At 35.6% G+C, this 23387-nt stretch overlaps 1 protein-coding gene across 2 annotated transcripts; it reads left to right on the top strand.

Annotated features, from left to right (window-relative positions):
• Nucleotides 1–1840: 1840 nt before the first annotated feature.
• Nucleotides 1841–22050, top strand: LOC120344454 (LIM homeobox transcription factor 1-alpha-like). 2 transcript variants are annotated; one of them, XM_039413681.2, is made up of 9 exons: nt 1841–2259; nt 2733–2866; nt 16578–16733; nt 17509–17816; nt 17915–17990; nt 18852–18972; nt 19439–19586; nt 20135–20275; nt 20776–22050. In XM_039413681.2, the coding sequence occupies exons 1-9, from the start codon at nt 1861–1863 to the stop codon at nt 21072–21074; spliced, it is 1782 nt and encodes a 593-aa protein (XP_039269615.2). In that variant the 5' UTR covers nt 1841–1860; the 3' UTR covers nt 21075–22050. The 2 variants fall into 2 exon arrangements, with proteins under 2 accessions (XP_039269615.2, XP_039269617.2); XM_039413683.2 differs by lacking the exons at nt 1841–2259; nt 2733–2866 and adding an exon at nt 15815–15971.
• Nucleotides 22051–23387: the final 1337 nt, after the last annotated feature.

Raw genomic sequence — 23387 nt, 5'->3', positions numbered from 1 at the left:
CTCAAGTCTCGTCCTTTTGGCTTGAATTGGGACGAGTCCGGTCATATCTATTGTGAGATTCAAATTGACGTTGATTCGAATAGCTTTAATTCGAAATTTTCAAACTTACAGCCGTGTGCAAAATTAATTCTAACTTGTAAATTTTGTTGTGTTGTTTATTTTTAGGCAAAGCTTTGATGTTACCAACAATTCTTTGAATTTGGGGTCGGCTGTTGAGGTTAATGTAAAAGTCACTGTAACTGTGCTTTAGAAGGAGTAAACATTCTATTGAAAAATCTTTTTATAAATGCGCGCCCTTTTTAACAAATACCGATTTGTTTTTTATAAAAAGTACGTTTCTGAAACCCATTTATCATTATTCCGTGGCATTATTTATATTTTTTCTGGATGTTTTGTTTAATTTTGGAGGCGAAATACATATTTTTTGTGTGTTTTGTGGTCGATTACAATTCTAAAATCGAAATGAAACCGGAAAACGAATTCATTTGTTTGTATTGTTGCGTCACGGAAAACTTCCTAAGTACCCATTGATATGTTTGTGTTTATTGTTACGTCACAACAAATTTGTTTTCTGTTTTGTTTTGCATGACGTCACACGCGACTTAATGGGACTTACTTCCCGCGCTAATTTGTTGATTGAGTCTGAAATTTGCGCTTTTTTTTCAAGAAAACACAAAATTTAGTTCCATTCAAAATAACAGTAAAGGGGAATTGATAGTTTTAAAATTGGCAAAGGAAGGGATGTACCAAAAACAGTGGTACTCCCGAAGTATGTGAACAAAGATGGTGAACAACGGAACGTAGTATGTGTACCAGTTTAAGGTTAGGCCATAATTTCAGGTACAAATACTACGGGAGTCACTTGGCTTCTCCCCGAACTCGTAATAGAACTAAAATAAGGAAAATTGGAATAAAATTATGACCCAACCCTAACCTGGTACACATACTACGTTCCGGTGTCCGCCATGTTGGTTCACATACTTCGGTAGTACCAACAAAAATATATAATAAGTATGTCAGTAAATAAATAAATAGCGATCGTGGCCTATTGTACCACATGGCATTGTGTGCTTAGACGAAAAAATTAGCAATTATTAGGTAACAATGACATTTGTTCAAATATTTATTGTGACGGAACAAACATTTAGTTTGTCTTAGGAACTCGTAGTTGACTTGTGTCAGAGATAACCGCCATACACATGGTCTTCTATTATATAAACAAGGTCATATGAAGGACATTTTAATGTCGATATATAGTTGCTCGGTTGTCGCGTTATTTTATTTCAGCGAAAGACTGTGTTAGTTTAATAAGGTGAATATGCCGTTTTCTCTTTTGAGCTTGCGATGGTATGTTACGTAGCTCTATAGAGGGGCATTTAAATGGCAATTAGAACCATATATCCATCCTTATTCCTAACCTGCTGTCTATATGGTAATTCATTAGTCTCTACCGCGAAAGCTATTCGAAGAAGGCCTTTCAAATGATGATTGGGACTTTATATCCATCCCCACTCATAACCCCCTATCTATATATCACAGCCCCCTAATAACTAACCCCATTTCTAACCTGCTGTCTATACGGCAATTTGATTCCAATATATCCATTGCTATTCATTCGAATGAGGATTAGGGACATATATCCATCCATTGACCTTTCTGTCTATAAGGCAGCAAAATATGAGTTCGGGGACACACATAGCCTACATTTCTCCATTACCAACCTGCTGTTTAAATGACAGTCGAGAAATAGACATCTACAGAGAAGCGATTCAAATAGCGTTCGGCCCCGCATAGCATCCATATTGCTTAATAATTTTTAATACATTTTTCCAGATTTCTCTTTCTAAAAGTATTCACAGTATGCTAGCACCTGAAATGGTGGCAAATTTTCATCAATTCGGAAACTCTGATAACGAGGTCCTGGGTTCGAATCCTGGCCTTCCTATCAACGAGCAAGTCTCTTCCAACATTTCATGGGTAAAAAGAGATTTCAGTAGCGATGACGACAGTCAAAACTCGTATGTGACGTCAACAGTTATGACGCAATCTGGTATGACTTCGCCGGTACGTCATAAACAAGAACTTTCGTTAGTGAGCTCAAACAATGACGTTTTCGCAACGAACTTGTGCTGTTCTACGAATATTTCACCCCCTGTCGAATTTGGCGTAAAAGATATGACGTCATTTGGTGATTCGCTGCAGCTAAAACATGATGACGTAATCAAAGATGTCTGTCATGGATGCAATAATTTGATAACGGTAAGTCAAACTTTCGTTTAATATTTTATTTCAATATTTAAATTCTGGACTTCGGGTCATTGAGTTAACCATACATACTCTGGATCTGGGGTGTGCAATCTTCGGCCCGCGGGCGAAATGCGGCCCACAAGACAAAATTGAACCAATTACCAATTTTGAATGTTGTGCGCAAAACTAGTGTCTTAAGATCAATAACCCAATTTTTTGTGCCTGCAATTACTAGGAAGCCTAGGTTAAATAAAGGGGCGGACCGCGGTTTCACCCAGTTATTTGTATCAGGCCCTCATGTATTAAAGGTTGCCCACCCCTTAAAGTGATTCAAGTCATACAAATAGAATAACTTAACTGAAATACGCATGGAATATGGGAGGAGATGGGGGGGGGGGGGGGGGGGGGGTAATTACCCTATTCTGACTATGACCTAACAATCGTTTCCAACAAAATAGAAAATCTTAGTTGACATTGTTGTACAGGACCGGTATGTGCATCAGATCTCTGGCCGACCTTACCACGAAGAATGCTCAGTGTGCTTCAGCTGCAGACAGCCTCTTACGTCATCGTGTTACGTCAGAGATGGAAAATTATTTTGCAAACAAGATTATCTGAGGTGGGTACTTTATTTGGTCTTCTGTATTATGGTATTGTCGCGATGGTCCTAGACAAGCGCCATAGTTTATTCGTTTACTTATTAAAATACTTGGCTAATTTTATACCTGTCTGAAGGGGGAATAATGACATTACTAAAATTTGACAACGGTAGCGTCGAAATGTGGCAACAAGGCGGCAATTCAAATATGACATTATCTATAACTTCCAATAGATAATTCGTATTTCTATAAATTCATTGTGGGCTCCGTTGATATTTGTCAACCTTTTCATGGTCTTCTTAATAAAAAATTGAGAACTCCTGCCGTAGACATTTCTCATCCTGATAAGAGTTATAATACTTATTTATACACGCGTTGTAAATACTTGAACTGAACGAGAGCGAAAATGTGACTCGCGCATAACACTAGCTAAAGATCCATTAACGATTGAATAAATAAAGTGAGGGCAGAATGCATAGACTTAAAATAATCTAAGGGGGGGATTTAACTCGTATGCGACGTCAACAGTTATGACGTAACCTTGTATGACGTCACCAAAACGTCATAAACAAGAAATTTCGTTAGTGAGCTCGAACAATGACGTAGCGAACTTGTGCTGTTCTAAATAATCGGAAGGGGGGATTCAACAAAAAAATTCAGTTTACAAAATTGAGCGCTAGACATAATCGAGAGACGTCGTTCTTAGAATATTTCTTCCCACAGCGTATTGCAATGTTTATTTGGCTCACATATACATCTGTCAAAAACGATAATTTTAATAAAATTTCCAATAATTTGTTTCCTAAATAACCGAGGGAGTTTAAATTTATTTGCTTAGGCTTGTTTCTCGATTATGTCCTATTTGTCACTAATTAACGCGACACCCGGGGGAGAAGAACTATCGATATAATTGATCTGGAATGTCATATTTCTTTCTCTGCTAGCTGAGGCTGAGTAAAAGCGGATATTGATATCTATGGAAAGAACTACCGGTACTCTCTTTTTTTATGCGTCGCTCATTGGCGAAATTTCTGATTGCCAAGATAAACCGTAACAGATAACGGAGTCCGGCTGCAAAACGTGGGTTCTCAAGAGTCTTCTAAAATGCGTTTTAAGCTACGAAAAAATGCTATTCATGACACAGAATTTCTTTTTTACATTTTAAAATGGGGGACCCGATCCCCTTTCTTTGCGAACGAGGCTTCATATAGGGCAGATATTGATATAAACGGATTTATAATAAGCTACTTCCATATACGACCTTTATTCATGTCCTTCATGACATGGATAATCGCAGTATACTTGTTGTCCATAAAGTCCATTTACAATTTCAATTTTGTTATGAAGTCAATTCTCAATATATCTTAACCAGGTTTGTTGTTTTTTTAATCAGTAATTGTTCAAGTATTTTTACTTCATTTAATTAATACATCTGTGAAGGCCAAAACAATATATGGTATTGAAAAATTTCCTTTGCAATTTTAAAAATTTGAGACTTTATGGACGCCATATATATATCTAAAATAATTGATTCTGACCGTATTTACACATTGTCGCCTATTATGTGTCTATTATTCGCTTATTTACTGATCAGGGTAATGTGTCGTTAATGTGTGTGCTTAAGGCCTCTATATTTTTAAATGTCGCCTGCTACGCGTATCGGTATCTTCATTCATTACCTTTGCCTATTTCTTTATTTCTGCCTCGCTATGCATAAAAACAAGTCACAAGTCGCACTTCCGCTTTTGTACAGTTCATAGTTCATTATGTGTCATAATACGTGTTATATAAATAGTAAAGGCCAAAGAATATTAGTAATACCACAGCGAATACAAAGCAAATCCCCCCCCCCCCCCCCCCCCCCCAAAAAAAATACAACAAAATTTCAGGAAACGTTTAAAAGAAAAAATGAGACCGTTAGCTTAACCTATCGCATAAAATTTTCAAGTAGTTATCAATATTTGCTTACATTTGTGGTTGGTAAATCGATATTTTGAAGCATTGTGACGATCGATTATTATGTCAAAAACCAATTGTTCGTCATCTCATCCGTCATAGTAGCTTTTTAAATATTATTCATCAGCAAATAAGATCAAAACCAAAAAAAAAATCGTATTTGTTCGGGTTTTATCTCGGTTTCATAAGAGATATATTTATTGAAAAAAGTCTTAACTCTTGGAAGTGTTCACCACGCGGGTATTGTCTTTTCATAATAATAAGATAGCTATAGACATCTAGGGAATACCTTTTTTGCATTATACGTGCAGTTTCAAATCAATATGCAGTATAGCACTGGTTCCTAATCTTTCATATCTCGTGGCCTCTTCTGGGGGCTTTTAGCACTCATCAATCAGTAAAATCGGTTTTGCGCCTGGCATAGCGGCCCCTCCAACTGCTCTGTGGGCCACGGGCCCCTGTTGGAACCACTACCGTGTAGTTTAATTATTTATTTACATAAAGTTGTTTAATACCATTAGCAGAGTTTAATAACCCAGAGAAGACGAATTCTGTAGTTTTAAACTACCATTTATGGTAATATTACAAATGACATAACTATGCGCAAAGTCATACATATCATATCGGACACGGTGATCGCGTAATTGGATTCATATAAAACCGCAAAATCTCCCGCGCGCGCGAAGGCTTTCTAACCCATTGTGACGAAAACAAACAATACTATTGTTAAATGTAATCACAGCTGGTAACTGGGAAAGTGATTTAAATGCCTTATATACTGATAATGATGATTATGGCTGTATCTAGCATGGCCCTTGTATACATAAAGATGTACAGAGAGTTCATAAAGTCTTCAAATTGAAGAAAAATTTATCGATACCATATATCGAGGGTTCGCAAAGGGGATGCTCCCGTAGTGTGTGTACCAGGTTAGGATTAGGCCATAACTTTATTCTGATTTTCCTTATTTTAGTTTTATTACGAGTTGGGAACTGTCAGTGTCAGCCAAGTCAATATACCCCCTGCCCATAGGTTTCAGTTCCTTTACACAACTTGATGTAAAGTAGACGAACAAAATTAGTTTCCTCCATGTTAAACATAACTAATATTATGATTGAATATTTGAAAAGATGTGCTCAGAGCAGCAGTCGCACACCTCTCATTAGATAAATGTATGTCAATGTTTTTTTACATTGCCTCTATTTTTTAAGCCTATATGTTCACAAACTTTAAAAAGCATGAAATACACAATAATGATCACGAAATTGAGTTTTATTTAAAAGCAGCATTTTTTTTATGTGTAAGTACGCCAGGATTTTTTCTTGTTAATTTGACACCGCACAAACAAATAGTTTGGGAACCGTTGCCATATTTAGTTTTTTGGCTCGTACAATTAATGAAGTGAAAACTTGAATAAACACTGATTAAATTAAAAATTGAGAACTGACTTCATAACAAAATTTTGAAATAGGAACAACTTCATAAACAACCTGTATTTCCATTGAGTAACTTGAAAACACCGAAAAGAACTCTATATAAAAAGGTATATAAATATAAAATTTTAAAAAGTATATAAAATTTTAACGGGACTTTACGATGCACATGAATATTTTGAGAACTGACTTCATACCAAATTTTTGAAATTGTAACAGAATTTTATGACTATTTAGTTTACTTTTCTAAAAAAACTTTTTTTGCGCATGGTATGGTACAGTCTTTTCGAATACTGCATAATCTCACTATCTCTCACTGTGAATATAAATCACGATTCTATTTGTTATTCAATATTAAGCAGATCATTAGTTAGTAATACGTTCAACTCAAACTCTGGCTTTGGTGCAGTTTGAATAGTTGATAATGTGTGAACAAATATATTAACAATAGTACGAAATGTATGGGTATGTTATATGATTGCAAGTTTTGTTACGTGATCCCGTCGACTGAACGTTTTCAAAAAGACTCTTAACACTACTTCAATATTAGTAATTCAATTTTTTTGGGGGGATAACTTAACGTAAACTCGTAAGGTAACTTTAACCGTGTTTTGTACTTGGCTAAAATGCAGAAACAACTTCTTTTGTATTGAAAATTATCAATTTTTCTCTGCCACTTTTTACGAAGGGCCGCGTATTTATTAAGGCCGACCTGTTTCGCTTGTTATAATCTGGTAATGACTTCGTCGGCCATTTTGTTTTGCTTGCATCTTAAAACTTTTAGCGCAAGCTATATTTCCGTGTTATTGTGTCGCTTATTCCATATATGGGTGTGTCGTTGCAAATAACTTTTAATACCCGTGAAGTCGTTTATCAATTTAAAGTATATTAAATTCTATTATTTTGTCACATTCTGGGATTAGTTCAATATTATGACACAGCAGGACATCAACAATAGTGATTGTTGGCAATAAACGTCAAGGAATTTATGACATTTTCCCGCCAACGCGAATATTTGAATTTAATTAAATAAATAACATCATGCATGACTGGTAATATGATAACGATACAGTTTAGTCGAAATTTCTGACTATGTGTACCAATATGGAGGTAACTAATTTTGCTCGCCTACTTTACACCAAGTTGTGTAAAGGGACTGAAACCTATGAGCAGGGGGTATATTCACTTGACTAACACAGACAGTTCCTGAACTCGTAATAGAACTAAAATATGGAAAATTAGAATAAAATTATGGCCTGACCCTACTCTACGATAAAGATAGTCTAAATTATGATTATACCAGTGACAAAACAGTTGCATATCTACGTAAAATGGCGCCCTTGGCAAAATTAATAATGCGGCCCCTTGATCGCCTGACAATTTTGAACGACAGTTGTTAACAAGAGATCATTGTACGCTTTTATTTAAAAAAAAAATACGAGTTTCAGTTTTTCCAATTTGAAATATTTTATTGAAAGATGTTACAATGAAAACTTTTTACTCTTTTTGTGCCCAATTCAAACCGCGCCCAAGGCGCGAGCCCCGCTCCCCTTTTGAAATGTGAAAAAAGCATTTTTTCGTATCATTGTTCGTAGCTTGAAATGCATTTTAGACCCCAAAGCCTCTCGAAAACCTACGTTTTAAACCCGCTGGGTGTTACGGTTTAACTTGGCAATTAGGAATTTCAGAATCCAATCCCAATTTCATTTTCTAAAATGATAATTTAAACAGAAATGTATAATAAATTAATGTTAGAATAAGAAATTTTAAACACCGAATATAACTAATTTTCAAACGATCCATTTTTGACGTTCCTGGGTGACCCATTTTCAAATAAATTCAATCTAAAATATCGTCTTCAAATATGGAGTAATGAATATATGCTAGATTGGGATCATGTTCAGCAGAGAACACTTAGGAGCCATTCTGTTCACAATATAGATACTAGTCGATTAAAATCATAAAGTTTGCAAATGGAATGATTCTGAATAATCCAGAATTTTGAATTATCGAATTTATTTAATTTCGAATATAATTAACTCACTTTAGCTATTCGTGTGTGGCCAATCCAAAATGGTTACTCCCATATTGTATGTACTAGATCACGGTTAGGCCATAATTTTTATTCCGATTTTCCTTATTTCAATTCCATTACGAGTTTGGGGACTGTCTGTGTTAGCCAAGTGAATATACCCCCTGCCCATAGGTTTCAGTCCCTTTACATAACTTGATGTAAAGTAGGCAAACGAAATTAGTCACCTCCATATTAGTACATACACGCCGACAAATGTTTTGCTCATTTGCAAACCCATATAATTCAGAATGTTAAATCATAATATCTTCGTAAACGCAAGTAATGAGTCAATGTTCTTTCCTTCTGTGCATGGTGTTTGCTGTTAGGTTCAAGACATATTATTGTTTTTGTGACAACGCTGTTTATATGACACTTGGCCCAGAGTCGCATTTTCAGAACCGAAATTTAATTTTTTCGGATTCGACGCACGCCTAAGTGTCATTTGCAATGAAACGTAGTGTGCGTCCATTTTCATTTTCACCCAATTTCTACTCCCATGTTACGAAGCATAACAGGCTTTTATTCAATACTTACGCAAACCCAGAAATACTAGAAAATCATCCAGTTACCCATGTACCCTATTTCGAGATTTTCGCGCTAATGACTTTCTCACAAATGGCTTTTTCGGTTTCTGAACTCAAGTGTGGTCCTTAAATATTTCAGCATTGGTATATTCATTTAAATATTATGAAATTGGTTTTTAGCGCATTTTATTAAAATTTGTTTCATTTTTTGGGTAAAATACGTTCGGAATTGGGTTTTCATCCTCAAAAATGAAGATTTTATTTTGCTTAAAACTTCAAACGTCCGTGTATTCGTTTCGATTGTTTACGTCACGGAGGCGACAACCTTGACACAACAATCGGTTGAAGATGTTCGTATTATTACAAAAGAATAGACTCAGACAGATAATATTGGACAGTTTCAAGTGTTTATTATGACTCTCAATGGCCAAAGATGTCCCTTAGATACATTTTTGATAATATATAAGTATTTTCCAGGGGCCATTTTTGCCGAAACATAACATTTTAGTGTAGAAACTACATTATTAGCAAAGAATTTGTAATAAAGTGTGGATTGTGCTGTCATAATGCACTTGGGTTTCCTTGCTTGTTTCGATTTCAGTCTGTGACGTAACAAAAACAATGTCGTCGTCTTTCCGACCTGTCTTCTTATTGTATTCGCTGGCATTTTTCGCTTTTCTTAATCTTGAGATGATTTTATATCAATGAAAATACTATTTTAAAGATATGACATCTCTAATACAAAACAAGACGTCATAATTCCAAAAACTTTACGTCAAAATACAAACCTACACGTCATAACTACAAATGGGACATGATAATACTCTACCTCAATGTCATAATTCATAAATTTAAATCGCAATTTTTTACTATATACTATTTTAGTCTATACTTACTGAAAAAATAAGTCTGCATTCTTTGAATTTTTGTAAAATGCCAATTTTTAACCTCTGTCTTAAATATTGATTAATTTTGGATAAAAATGAGGTAATTTTGGGTCTTTTTTGTTGGACTCGTGATATTTTTATGTATTTTCTTACATCTTTCATCCGAACATTCTGTGGAAAAAAGTTTTCTACTGGGAGTTCAGTCCTAAATAACAGGGGCATACCCAGGGGAAGGGTCCCCCGTCTCCCCCCCCCCCTTTTGGAATGTGAGAAAAAAAATTGGGGGTGGCAAAATCTTCTTCAGCTCCACATAAAAACAACTAACTTAACAACTCCGACACGGCCTGACAACCTGGCAAGACGCCGTCGTATGCCATAAGATTAAGCCTTATCATCGGTTTTCCTCTCCCCCGGGATAAATGTGTAAATCCCAATACCCTGGGTTAATTTAGGTTGTAAAACCAATTCCGGATATCCGGTTTTATCCGGATTTCGCACCGCGTGTCCAATTAAACGTTACACAACACATTTATTTAACCTAAACAACCTGATAATGGTATTTTGTTTTGGGTTTTCCTGTTTTTAGTATGGAACGTGAACCTCGAGCGTTTTATTCGGAGAAAAGTGTTATTTTGTTCATTTTGCGTGTAATTAAAATTCCTTGCGCCATTTTGTATGTTTAAGAATACTTTAGCCGTAGATTTATTAAGACCCTTCACCAGTGATTTACAAACCGCGGCCTGTGGGCCAAATACGGCCCGCGTAATGATTTAATATGGCCCGCTAACTTAAGTGAATTAGTTTAACACTTTATGTTTTTACGTTTTTGCGTTTTAGATACCGCAAAATTGTTACGTCATTATCACAGTTTAAGCACGTGTATATTCGTAACAATTCAATTATACCGGTATCCTAATTATACGTACCGGTACCGGTGTTGGCCCCTAGCCCCTCTCTGTCCCGCGAATATCCTTCCGCTACTAATTTTGCCCCCCTTCAATCCAATTTGGGGTAACCACTGCCCTAGACATAAGGCCCTCAGACACTCGGGGTATGGTAGGGATTTTCTGGGTCTCGTATAAAGTCCTTTACTAATTACCATTGGCAAAGTAAAATTGTTTTAAAGTAAATTGAATATGATTTGTTTAAATATTTTACTGTAATGCGTTTATTCGTTTATATTCGCTGGCTTTTTAATTATTGAACTTGGTGAATAAAGTTACTGACGGAAAATCGCTTAATGTAAAATTAAACGTATTCATAGAAGAACAGGGGCCACAAGTGTTAAGAAATTTTTCGAAGGGGACCACTGATTATGATAGTTGGGGGATCACTGCGTTATTCTCTTGTTCCAAACGGTATACGAAATCTCAATTTGTGATAGTATTTTCGCTCTTCTGAAACCACCTTCTTTCGGACCTTGAAGTAATATGACATCACATTTCCCCATTATGACGTCACATAAAATATTATTTTTTTGTATCATGACGTCACCTTTCGAATTATGACGTTTAATTTCAAACCCCGTAGCCGTAATATAACTTACTTTACTATGCAAGGTCGCGAAATATAAAATAAATTTTAACAAGTTCACCATTTTTAACGAGTAGCTAATAAACGTTTCATGTTATTACATTTTGGGGTCAAATAACCTAAAACAGTGATTTTTGTAAATCAAAACATAAACTTTTGAATATTCGTTTTGTCATGTCTCCATTAGAAACCGAAAAAATTAATAAAATCTTCTTGTTTTGGTTCTGCGGTTGCAAGCTTACGATCGACGGGACTGATGCATAGTCCAAGTTCATAAAATCCTGTTAAAATCAAAACTTTGTTTTGAAGTCAATTCTCAATATATCTTAACCGGGTTTGTTTTATTTTAATTAGTGTTCATTCAAGTTTTTATTTCATTCAAATTCACTTTTATATGGCCAATATGAGCTGAAAATTAGAAAGTTCTTCAGAAAGTCGCGTTACAATTTAAAGGCTGTATGAAGTCAGTTCTCAATATCTTAACCAAGATGATTTATTTTAATCTATAATTGTAACTTGGCTGAAGTGACTTTCTTGCGCACTCATTGCAGTAATTAGTTTGCGTGGTTTCCACGTGGTTTCAACTGGATTGTTTCATTTCATTGGCTGTTTTGTCCTTTTCAATAAAGAAAGCTGAAAAAATGACAGTTTTTCCATAAAGCCCCATTACAATTTAATTCTGTATGAAGTCAATTCTCAATTTTACTCCAACCATTCTAAAAATATTCACACAGAGACAAGGCAAGTCTCATTCTGCACTTTATTATAAAAATTTGTTATGTTGAGAGCACTAGTATGAGATAGATAACGAATGATTTACTGAATTCACAATCACAAATAAATTGAAAATTAAATCTTGAAAAGTGTCTAGTTGTTCATGCTAAATATGTGAAGAGATTTGCATTTCAGATTGGTTGTAATGTTAAAATTCCTCGATTCTATAACTTATAACAATCACAGATTAAAAACCTACCTTTCCTCAAATAGTCACCAAGTTTGTTTTATTTTAAGCAGTGTTTATTGTTTTTTATTTCATTTAATTCACCTCAAACGTCCAATATAAGCTGCAAAAAGCACGGCTATTTTACCTAATTTAACATGAGTTTGTGGACACATATTACAAATACATTATACATATAATATACATTATACAGTAAAATGTATGCCTAAACAAAGGCTTGTTCAAGAGGAAGGCTTGCAAAATCAACATATATACAAGAAGTCCAAAAAAATTCGTAGTAGGGTGTCCGGTTTCATGGTAATAACATTTAAAATCCATTTGTCTTTGTTTATTAATAGTTTTTATTGTGCTTGTAGTTCTTATTTATCATGCAATAAAATTTAATTAAACTTACAATTGTTATTACTATGAAATCGGTCGAAATCTTTGGACACCCTGTAGCAGTTCATTCAGCGAGGGGAATTGAGATTCTTAAATCAGTGACTTCAATGTTATCACTATTTACTTTACCAAAACATGTCTCCCTGCGAAACAAACGATATGAAACTTTATGAATAAGAAAGACTGGTATAATCGAAATAGCAATTTCATTTGTTAGCTTCCCACGGAATGGCAGGTACATGTGCAATCTTTCGTTCGATCATAGTCTAACTTCTTCAGACAAAACAAAATATAACTGAAACATTTTTTGCTGTTCGATTAAGGTATATCTGGTTATGTTTAAAAAAGTCAAACTATGATTTAACGAAAGCTAACATACATACTCACTATTTCGTGAAAAAACATTATTTTATTCATATTCGTAAAATTATAATAATTCGCAGTTGTGCGTAATGTTTAGGCTTAAAATTATAAGGTTTCCATAAAGTCCTTTTACATTTGCAAGTTTGTTATGAAGTCAGTTCTCGGTGCTCCCGAAGTATGCGAACCAAGATGGCGGTCATCGGAACGTAACATGGGTAACAGATCAGGGTTAGGCGATAATTTTTTTCCAATTTTCCTTATTTTAGTTCTATTATCAGTTCGAAGACTAGCCAAGAGCCTCCCGTAGTATTTATACCTAAAATTATGGCCTAACCCGAACCTAGTACACATATTACATTCCGATGTCCGCCATCTTGGTTCGCATACTTCGGGAGCCCCCAGTTCTCAATATATCTTAGCCAGGTTTGTTTTTAAATCAGTAATTAAGTATTTTTACTTCATTTAATACATCTGTGAGGGCCAAAACAATATATGATATCGATAAATTCCATTTGCACTTTCAACAAATTTTAAGACTGTTTGAATAAGTCAAACTATGATTTAACGAAAGCTAAGAAATATACTTTCAATTTCGTGAAAAAAACATTATTTTATTCATATTCGTAAAATTATATAAATTAGCAATTGTGCGTAATGTTTAGGCTTTTGGCACGTGTTAAAATTACCGAACGTCTCGTGGTCTATCGGTAACGACCATAAACCCTATAAATCAAAGTTTAAAAAGCGCTCGCGGGAAAGTTTTGACCTCACCATTGTGATCAAATAATTGTTTGTTTATTTAGTTTCAAATCGTCTCTCACTTGTTGCGTAACGATAGGAAACGACACTTTGTATTATGATAGATGATCTTAGGATTACACATGTACTTTGTTACGTGATAATGCTTTTGTATGAACCGGAAATATTTTCTCATTGTTATGTAATAAAAGTGAAACCATAATGAATTATGATGTCAGAAATGGGGCGCCATTTTGTTCTAAAAACTGGATTAGCATTGTATAGTATATGTCAAAGAAAACAAATTTTTTCTATTCACATTAATTGATCGCATTAAATAAAAAAGGTGAAATTCTGCAATTTATAATTGCCAAGTTAATTCTTAGCAGCCAGTGGGTTCGGACGGAAACCGAAAACGTCTTTAAAATATAAAAGCGTTTTAAGATACGAAAAATTGGTAGGTATGATACAGAATTTTTTTTTTTTTCATATTTCAAAATGGGGGGGCTGACCTTTTTTCGAGGTGAATACAAGTAACTCTTTATTCTGTTGAATTCCCTAATAGGTTTCTATGACAATAAAGAGCCTAATAATGCCTAATAATCTGCGCGTAGCCTTGTTTCGAGTGAACGCGAGTAATTCTTTTTCTAATAATTTCCACAAAAAATTTTATAAGCTCGAAAAACATTCGGAAATCGGAAAACGGCTGGACGGTCTCTGATCTTAGACGAGATAACAAGCCAGCTGTTTGAAATCGGATCTGCCTCACTTACTGGTCAGTTTGAACTGGACAATAGCTCATAACAACAATTAAAACCAGATGTGTTGGGGACACTACTCGGAGTGTTACACTGTTGAAAAAATTGCAAACTTGCCACAAATTTGAAGTACTTATCCTAAGCGATTCAAGAGTTTTGCTGCACACTAAGACAAATATATTTCGGTAAAGCTCCGTCTGACCAAGTATTTTTGAAGTTCTTTTAATTGGATTTATGACTTTTATTTTATTATATGATTCAACGCATTGCGCCTTGCACAAGGCTTCGTGAAAGCGCCCACTGATATGTACTCACAGAGTCGTACCCCCTTTTGAAATGTAAAAAATGTACTCCTGAAGTATGTGAACCAGGATGGCAGACATTGGAACGTAGTATGTGTACCAGGTTAGGGTTAGATCATAATTTTATCCCAATTTTCTTTATTTTATTTTTTTTTAGTTTGGGGACCAGCCAAGTGACTGCCGTAGTATTTGTACCTCAAATTATGACCTAACCCTAACCTGGTACACATACTACGTTCCGGTGACCTCTATCTTGGTTCACATACTTCGGGAGTACCAAAAAAACTGTTTTCTGTATCACGCATAGCAATTTTTCGTAACTATAGAAACGCCCTTTATGACCCTTTATGTCGAACAAACAAAAAGTTAGGGATGGGCAATAATAAATAACACCCAGCAAACTTATATTGTTTTATAAATGGAAATTTATGTAGTGTAGTATGTAGATAAAAAGAGACAAGGAAGAATATAGCTGAAACAAAAGGGCAAAGCCTAAAAATTAATTTTCGTGAGACCTAAGTCCTAAAAATAATACAATTTTTAAAAATAAGTATGCCCTGTTTATATATTATGACCATGTCTAACAATTGCATTTGTGTTATATTTCAAGTATACTTTCCGTAATTTGTAAAAGTATTGTATGGGAATTTGATTGTTCGCCGAGACAGCGTGAAAATTGACTGTTTTGTCATAATGCGAGAATTTTCACGCCGTTTGTTACACCACAGTCATTTTAGCCACGAAAGAGCGAAAGCTTGTTTCGTCACAGTAAATGAAAGTCTTGCTCAATTATGACGACATAATAAATATTTTCACACGATTGTTTCAAAACAATCCACTGAGTTCAAAATAAAAATAAATCAAAGCAAAAACTAATCCAAATAATTTAATTAAAAAGTGAAAACCCCCAATTTAACATTACATGTGACTTCATAATCGTAGCCTTTGTTACGCAACAATTACAAGTTTGGCAGGAAGACGATAGGACAATGGTTATTATTATATAAACAACCTATCGCATCTGGTGACTGAAGCAACTTATCCGCCTGCTGAAACCGATATAAAGTTTCAATTTTTGCGCCGATCTGTTGCAAATGGGAGAAGCACCTGCTGTTAATGCTAACACTTCGATATCGGGGAATTCCGCGCAGTTCGCGTCCTGCACGTGCATTGTCAAATAAGATTTTATCGTAGAATTGATGGGTTTCTGCGTCGGTAATTATTAGAAAAATTTGCTCAAAGTGCTTAAATTTAACTCAAGCTTTGAGCAAAGTTACGGACAACCACTGAAATACCATTAGCTACGGAAACTATAAGGAAATATATTATGTTGGTGAATTAAGGGCTACAATTTTTTTTTATTCCCACTCATGTTCGCCTTTTTTTTCTCGGTATAATTTAATGTTAGACTCCCTCATAGGTGACGCTGTTTGATAATCATTACTGGTTTATCGCTTCTCCCAACACACTGGAATGCATTTTTTTTTATCTTTTTTTCATTCTGTATATGCAATGTGTGTTTTCGGCATGTATAAAATAAACTACTGAATGACTTTATCTTTATTCTTTCATTCCCCGGTCAAATTATCATTTGCTTGTAATTTTTGCTTGAGTGATTTCCTATTTTACTGGTTGGAAAAAATAAACTTGACTTAACTGACTCTTATTATGACTATTTGTTTAAAGTAAGGTTAGGCGAAGTCACCAAAAATGATTCACCTATACTTCGGAATGAATGCACATATCATTTTTTGAGAGAATTGTCTTTGAAAAAAAAAACAGAAACTGATTTAAAGAAATGATCTAATTTTAATTTTATAGGGTTCGCAGGATATGCACAGGATGCAAGACACAAATCGAAGATGGTGAGATGGTGATGCGAATTATGTCGTCATGTGAGGTGTATCACGTGACTTGCTTCAAATGTACAAAATGTAACGCTCATTTGAAGAAAGGAGACAAATACATTGTGACAAGGTATTCACAGTAGGTTTTTTGATTTTTTTGGCCGTGGTGCGCATAGATTTTTGTACGAAATACAAAACGGCGTTTACGGTTATTTAATAACTGGTTTTCTCTCATTTTTTGGTCAAAATACTTTAAGGCCACCAAAGGCCAAAAATTTTGCTTACCCAGACTAGCGGGACAAATAGGTGTGACGTAAAGAGTTACATTTTATGAACAATATTTACAGTGTTACACAGAAGCAAAAACGGAAAACAATAAGCCTCGTGACGAAACTAAATTTAATCGCAATTTCAACAAATTCGTTGAGGTATTTTTAGCTAAAACATCAAAAATTGGTTTTAGTTTGGCTGTGGCAGCATCAGCTGGGTCAGATTGAATTACCTCACGGGGCAGATGTGGCCCGCGGGCCTTGATTTGCCCTTGTCAATTTCAAAGTGTTAGATTTAACAGTGTTGGCATAACAGGTCAAAACCTGGGATCCAAATCGTACCTCACTCAGGGTGTTATTACAAATTAGGCGCACATTGTCGAACTGAATTATCTTCTTACAAATGAGAGGCTGCTTGTGCATGCTGTCTGAAATAGAGAAAGCCTAAAAAAATTTTCACTTTCACTGAATTTCAAAAACACGTAAAACAATACAATAGATATAATCATCATTTGAAGGGACAAATGAGAAACACGTATAATTTTCATTTATTGTTATTTCATTAAACCGTGACATATTTGTTGTAATTTTACAACCATTGAAAATTTTATTCTGATCTTATTTTCAAATGTTTAGTGAATGTAACAACAACAGTCCAAGCGGCATCACGTGTCAAAAATGCTGGGAAGGTCATAATGATGTCACAGATGTAAATGATGTCGTAGACAATGCTAACTTTCTGACGTCACAATTCACCGACACTTCGAACGCATTACCGATTTCTATGACGTCACAGGAAGATTTAGCCGCGACTTTGAAAACTTCAACAAGTTCCTACATGCCCAATATTTCCAACAACACAACCCTCTCCACGTCATCCAGCAATTGTGACGTAATCGACTTGATGACGTCACCAAGATCTCACCAATCATCGGTGATGTCACGTAAGTATTTGATTATTTAATTTTTTGTTGTTTTCAATATTGTATATAGTGTGTTAGATATACAATTTTAATACAATATCTGTTTATTTTCGTTACAGCGAAATCGGATGATATGGGCGATGACGATTCCGATGATGACGATAAAGAAATGACGTCACAGAATAATGATAAAGAGTAAGTGGTATTGCATAGTATTTGAGATACTTTACCGCTAACAAGACCAAGACCTTATTCAATCACCAGTACTCCTGAAGTATGCGCACCAAGATGTCACACAACCTGAACCCTAACCTGGTATACAACCTGAGTTCAGGTTGTGCGCCATCTTGGTGCGCATATTTCAGGAGGTCGCAATCAGCTTTATGTATAGGTGTAGAGTGTCCATAAATAAAAATTGCAAAAGGAATTTAGCGATAGCGTTTATTGTTTTGGCCTTCACAGATGTATTATATGGCGTAAAAATACTGGAGCAATTGCTGATTGAAAAACAACAAACCTGGTTAAGAAATATTGAGAACTGATTTCATAACAAAATTGAAATTGAAAGGGATTTTATGGACAAAAAAAAATAGAATGCCAATACGTTACCTTTTTTCATGAGCCCCTTGAATACTGAATGACTAATGCTAGGAAATTTCCCAATTAGGGACCAGACCACACGCTCTCTCTCTCTCTATCAGATCCTTCAGTGAAATTGGCTTTCCCCCCCTTCCTCGGAGAAATTCTTGTATACTCACTACCCCAAACAAGATCTTATGAATACAATATTGAAGGCCCCCTTTATCTAAAAATTCCCCCAGTTAGGTCGATAGGCCCTTTCTGTTGTTTAAAGGCCCTTTATGTCTGCAAGAAATATACACGTTGTTTAGACTTCCTTCAATCCTCCGAAATTCCGTCCAAGGGCAAAACGTGCTAAATAAATCGAATTAGTAGTAATGCGATTTATAAATTAATAAATCACACTTTCCTTCCTAAAATATAACCTAGAAACGTCAAGTATCCGATTTTTAATGTGCGACATTTTACATTGATTAGCGATAAAGACGACGATGATTGTGGTGACAAGAGAGCGAAACGTCCCAGAACCATCCTGAATGCGGTTCAACGAAGAGCTTTCAAGGCAGCGTTTGAAATGTCACCGAAGCCGTGTAGAAAGGTGAGGCAACCTCTAGTCAAGTGCAACGGTGCCCAACCTTCTATGGCTCGTGGTCCCATTTGAAGGCTTTTGGCACTTATGTCCTCCTTTCAATATTCCAGTGGTATTTATAGTGTTATGGACGTTTCCCCGACCCTTGACCCCTGGTAAATTCCCCTATACTTTATCATTGCAAGGTTTTCAACGCTGATTTTTAGAGTGTTTTGGAGAGTTGACGCTCACAGATTGGATCACATGTTCAAAACTATCATTTATAAGCACTGCTAGTCTATGCATATGGGACTCATAGCATTTTACCTACTGCTATAGCCCATCTGCACCGGTGTCCGAAATTAAAACTATATTTCAGCTTATAACCGCCGTATCGGCTTTTCCTCTCCCCAAGAGAAATATTGAAAATTTTAGCCGTCTTAACGACTTTCCTCTCCTTATAGCAAATATCAAAAACCCTACCTTCTAATATCAGGTTCGCGAAGCCCTCGCTTCAGAGACGGGACTCACAGTTCGAGTTGTGCAAGTGTGGTTCCAAAACCAGCGAGCAAAGATGAAAAAATTGGCGAAAAGACAGCAAAGCAGGGAACACGCTATGGCTATGAAAGTCAGGGAACAGTTCGGTGAGTTTTTAGCTTGTATTTTATTATTACACACAGACACGCGTACACACATAAATACACAGGTACGCACACACAATACACCTACATAGACACTTACATATGTACACATGCGCGTGCATGCCCAAACACTTACATGTCATACATACACAAAGATACACATGTACGTAGACATAGACAAGTGTTTCATAAATTATCATGATTCTGGAGCCCGTATCAAAGAAATCGCTCTTGAATAATCACAACTTGATGTTAAAAATACCAACTTTTTATTAATGACCCAAATCTATTTTTGAAAAAGTTTGGAAAATACAATTCAGACTCAAAATCTGCGAAATCTCTGAACTTTGAAACTGCAGCCCTGAGATAATCGAGTTGTGACTCAATTTTGTCAGTAGCAATAACTATTCGAAAATTGTACTTATTTTGAGTCAGATTGGAAAAAACTTCCAGTAAAACGCTTTCAAATTCTTGTTGAATAATTACGATCAGGAAATTGCAGAGCATTCTAAAACTCTTGATATTTATTTATTTATTAATTTATTTTGTAGGTTACCACGGTTTTGACCCGATGACGTCACTTCCTCATCCAATGTTTCCTCAGCCGGATGTTATGATGGATCCCGGATACGGTCAATTTCCACATCATCCTCCCCCACCGCACGATGTCGCTATGTGGGAACGAATGCATGGTAAGTGAGAATTGTCTCTTCGCAGGAACAGTGGCGTAAATTTTCTAACAATTTTACTAACCAACTCCGGATTCAACTTTCGATTCCGGATTCGAACAATTTGACTCTCAACTCCGGAATAACAAATGGAACTTTTTAATCATTCGACTAAATTTATATTTATATTCTTAAGCAGAACATACGAACCCCGTCAATATCTGTATAATTTCAAAACTCTAGAATTCTAACTTTCTGAATTAGATATTAAAACCTCTGGTGTCGCTGCTTAGTAACTAGCTTTGGTTTCCAACTGCAACTGCGACTTCCCTTCTCCAGTAAAACTGTGTAATTAACATTTTTCGTAATTTGAGCTCGTGTTTACTGGTTCGAAAAAATAAACTTGACTTGACTTGACAGTTCAGCATCTTGCTTTGAGAAAACTTAACAAAAACCTAAATTCGGACAATTTCACATAACCTATCCATTTTCTCGTAATTTGACATTGTATTCTCGTATTTTAGGACAAGCACCACCGTTCCACCCAGTTAACGGTTACCCGGAAAACATCGGATTCCAACGATCTGACCCCATGACCTCTGCGAACGAGCTTCCGCATCCACTTCCGACTTCAAACTTCGGAGAATTTCAGCCTTACCCAGGCCAACCTATGATTGGGGAACAACCTATCAATCATAATTTTCCATCCAATCAGCAAGCTCCTATGGTTGACGCCCACATGGCTCCACCGATGAGAAACGATGACATGGCAACGCCCATTGACGGACTCTATTCAATGCAAAATAACTATTTCACATCATGACCAGGACACTATTAACAAAAATCAAAAATTTAAAAGCAATTCTCTGTCCTTCCTATTTAATTCAAATGTTCTCATAACGCTAATTTGCAGAATAACCATATTAGTTTTCAACATTGCCTCTCAAGGCTCTCTTCAGCGGTTCCCAACCGGTAGACCGTGGTCCATAAAGGGGGCCACGAAGCGGTCGGAGGGAGACCACAATGCTAGCAAAGCATATTATACTTCACCCTTTACGAGAGAATTCACTGTTCTTTCCAGTTTCATTGTTTGATAAGGATATTTCAAGGGCATTTTTACTTTGTTGAGCATAAATTGTTCTCTCATCCATACTCCCATTTTGAAAGCATTTTTCTGTATCATAAATAGAAATTTTTCCTGTCTTGAAACGCTCTTGAACCCCCAAAACTCTTGAAAACTCACGCTCTCCGCTAGATGTCACAGTCTAACTTGGCAATCAGAAATTTCAATCCCAAGCCCCTAGAATTCCCGTCTACGTCACTGTCACTACGTAGTATCAGTATCTGCTTTCGTTCAAAGTTGTCTTCCGTTTTTGAACAAGGCCTGGAACAGGATACCTTCGTTCGACATGGGTTAGAATTTAATCCGATATTTTTTTCTCGCTTACCAAGCAATGTTGTAGGTGACTCGTACGGGGGTTGAACGTAAGTCTACCTTACAGTTATGTCCAACCTATTTCTCAATATGACATCGCAACATAAAAACGAAATTTTTTTTCCCATTCTGTTTATAAATCATTTATACTAGGGGTGCTTTTTAAACCTTTTCATAAAGCCGTTTTGCTCTAGTAATGGCAAAAAACATTTTATCTGCCCCCTCTTCGTCAACGAATTGCTTAAATTGTGTAGTTATATGCAACTATCACTATATTTATTGTTATTTATTACATCATTATGGTAAATATTTCATCCATTGTTTTTTGTGACGTCATAGTGTTAAATAAATCATACATGTCATCCGCAAATTGTACTCTCGGCTACCATAGGTGACGACGGAGAGGTTTTCTGATGGCCTCAAGGAAAGGTTCTCTGGGATGGTAAATCAGGCATAGCTCGCGAATACATTGACTGTGAAAGATTAATTCTTTGACTGGTATGCATTTGTTCATTTGCTTTTGTTTGTAAACTAACTGATGGGAGTAATTGTTAGACGCGATTTAGTTGAAAAAGAAGAAAGTTAAATTGAAAAAATCGATGAATCATACTCGGTCTTCGAGAAAATTCAATTCGAAGTTCGGAAACTACATTTATTTGAAGAAACGGAGTACTTGATGAAAATAGAAGAATTCGAAATTACTTATTCAAAGTTCGAAAACTTCTGAAATCTATATTTAGCTGAAATAGTAAAATTGATTAATTATATATAATTCGACAATATTCAATTCGAAAAGTTGTGAATTGCATATTTATCTGAAAAACATTAACTTTGAAATGTTAATTCCTTGACCGTTATGCATTTATTCATAATCAATAATTATTCATTATTTGATTTTTGTAAACTAACTGGTGGAGATAATTGTGGCAAAAACATTTACGAGTCTTTTACATTAAAAAGCTCTTGTCTGCTGTTGTGTAACCAGAACTGTAAAGACTAGGAGCATCTCGATCTTTTGCCTTTTAAAAATATTGAAACCGATTCCGATGAATAAATTTGCCCTGGTACTGGTCCTCGTATTCGGATGTCATAATATTTTAACTCGATTCCATTTGCTGGCATGTTCTTATTCCGCGAAACGGCCCTCCATAAGTATGTGTACCAATAGGGAGGTAACTAATTTTGTTCGCCTACTTTTTATCAAGTTGTTTGATTAAAGGGACTGAAACCTATGGGCAGGGGGTGTTCACTTGGTAAACCCGGACTCGTAATAGAACCAAAATAAGGAAAAACGGAATGAAATTATGGCCTAAATTATTGACACCCACTCCAAATAACAAATTCGGGATTTTCCCTCTCACTTACCCCACCACGTTTTGAAATAGTTAATCATCCAATCATCAAATTAGTAATGATGCAGTCAGAGTTGAAAATGATTTGAAAATTTGAATTTCCTGCCCAATCTGCATTTCTAAACCTACTGGATAATGTGAGTATTCGGTGCTCCCGAAGGATGCGAACCAAGATGACGGACATCGGAACGTAACATGGGTAACAGGTTAGGGTTGGGCGATAATTTTTTCCCAATTTTCCTTATTTTAGTCCTATTATCAGTTCGAAGACTAGCCAAGAGCCTCCCGTAGTATTTATACCTAAAATTATGGCCTAACCCTAACCTAGTACACATATTACATTCCGATG

This window comes from Styela clava, chromosome 5 (genome assembly GCF_964204865.1).
Source record: "Styela clava chromosome 5, kaStyClav1.hap1.2, whole genome shotgun sequence".
Taxonomy (NCBI): Eukaryota; Metazoa; Chordata; class Ascidiacea; order Stolidobranchia; family Styelidae; genus Styela; species Styela clava.
The sequence above is the reverse complement of the archived record's forward strand: the minus strand, read 5'-3'. Positions and strand labels throughout refer to the sequence as shown.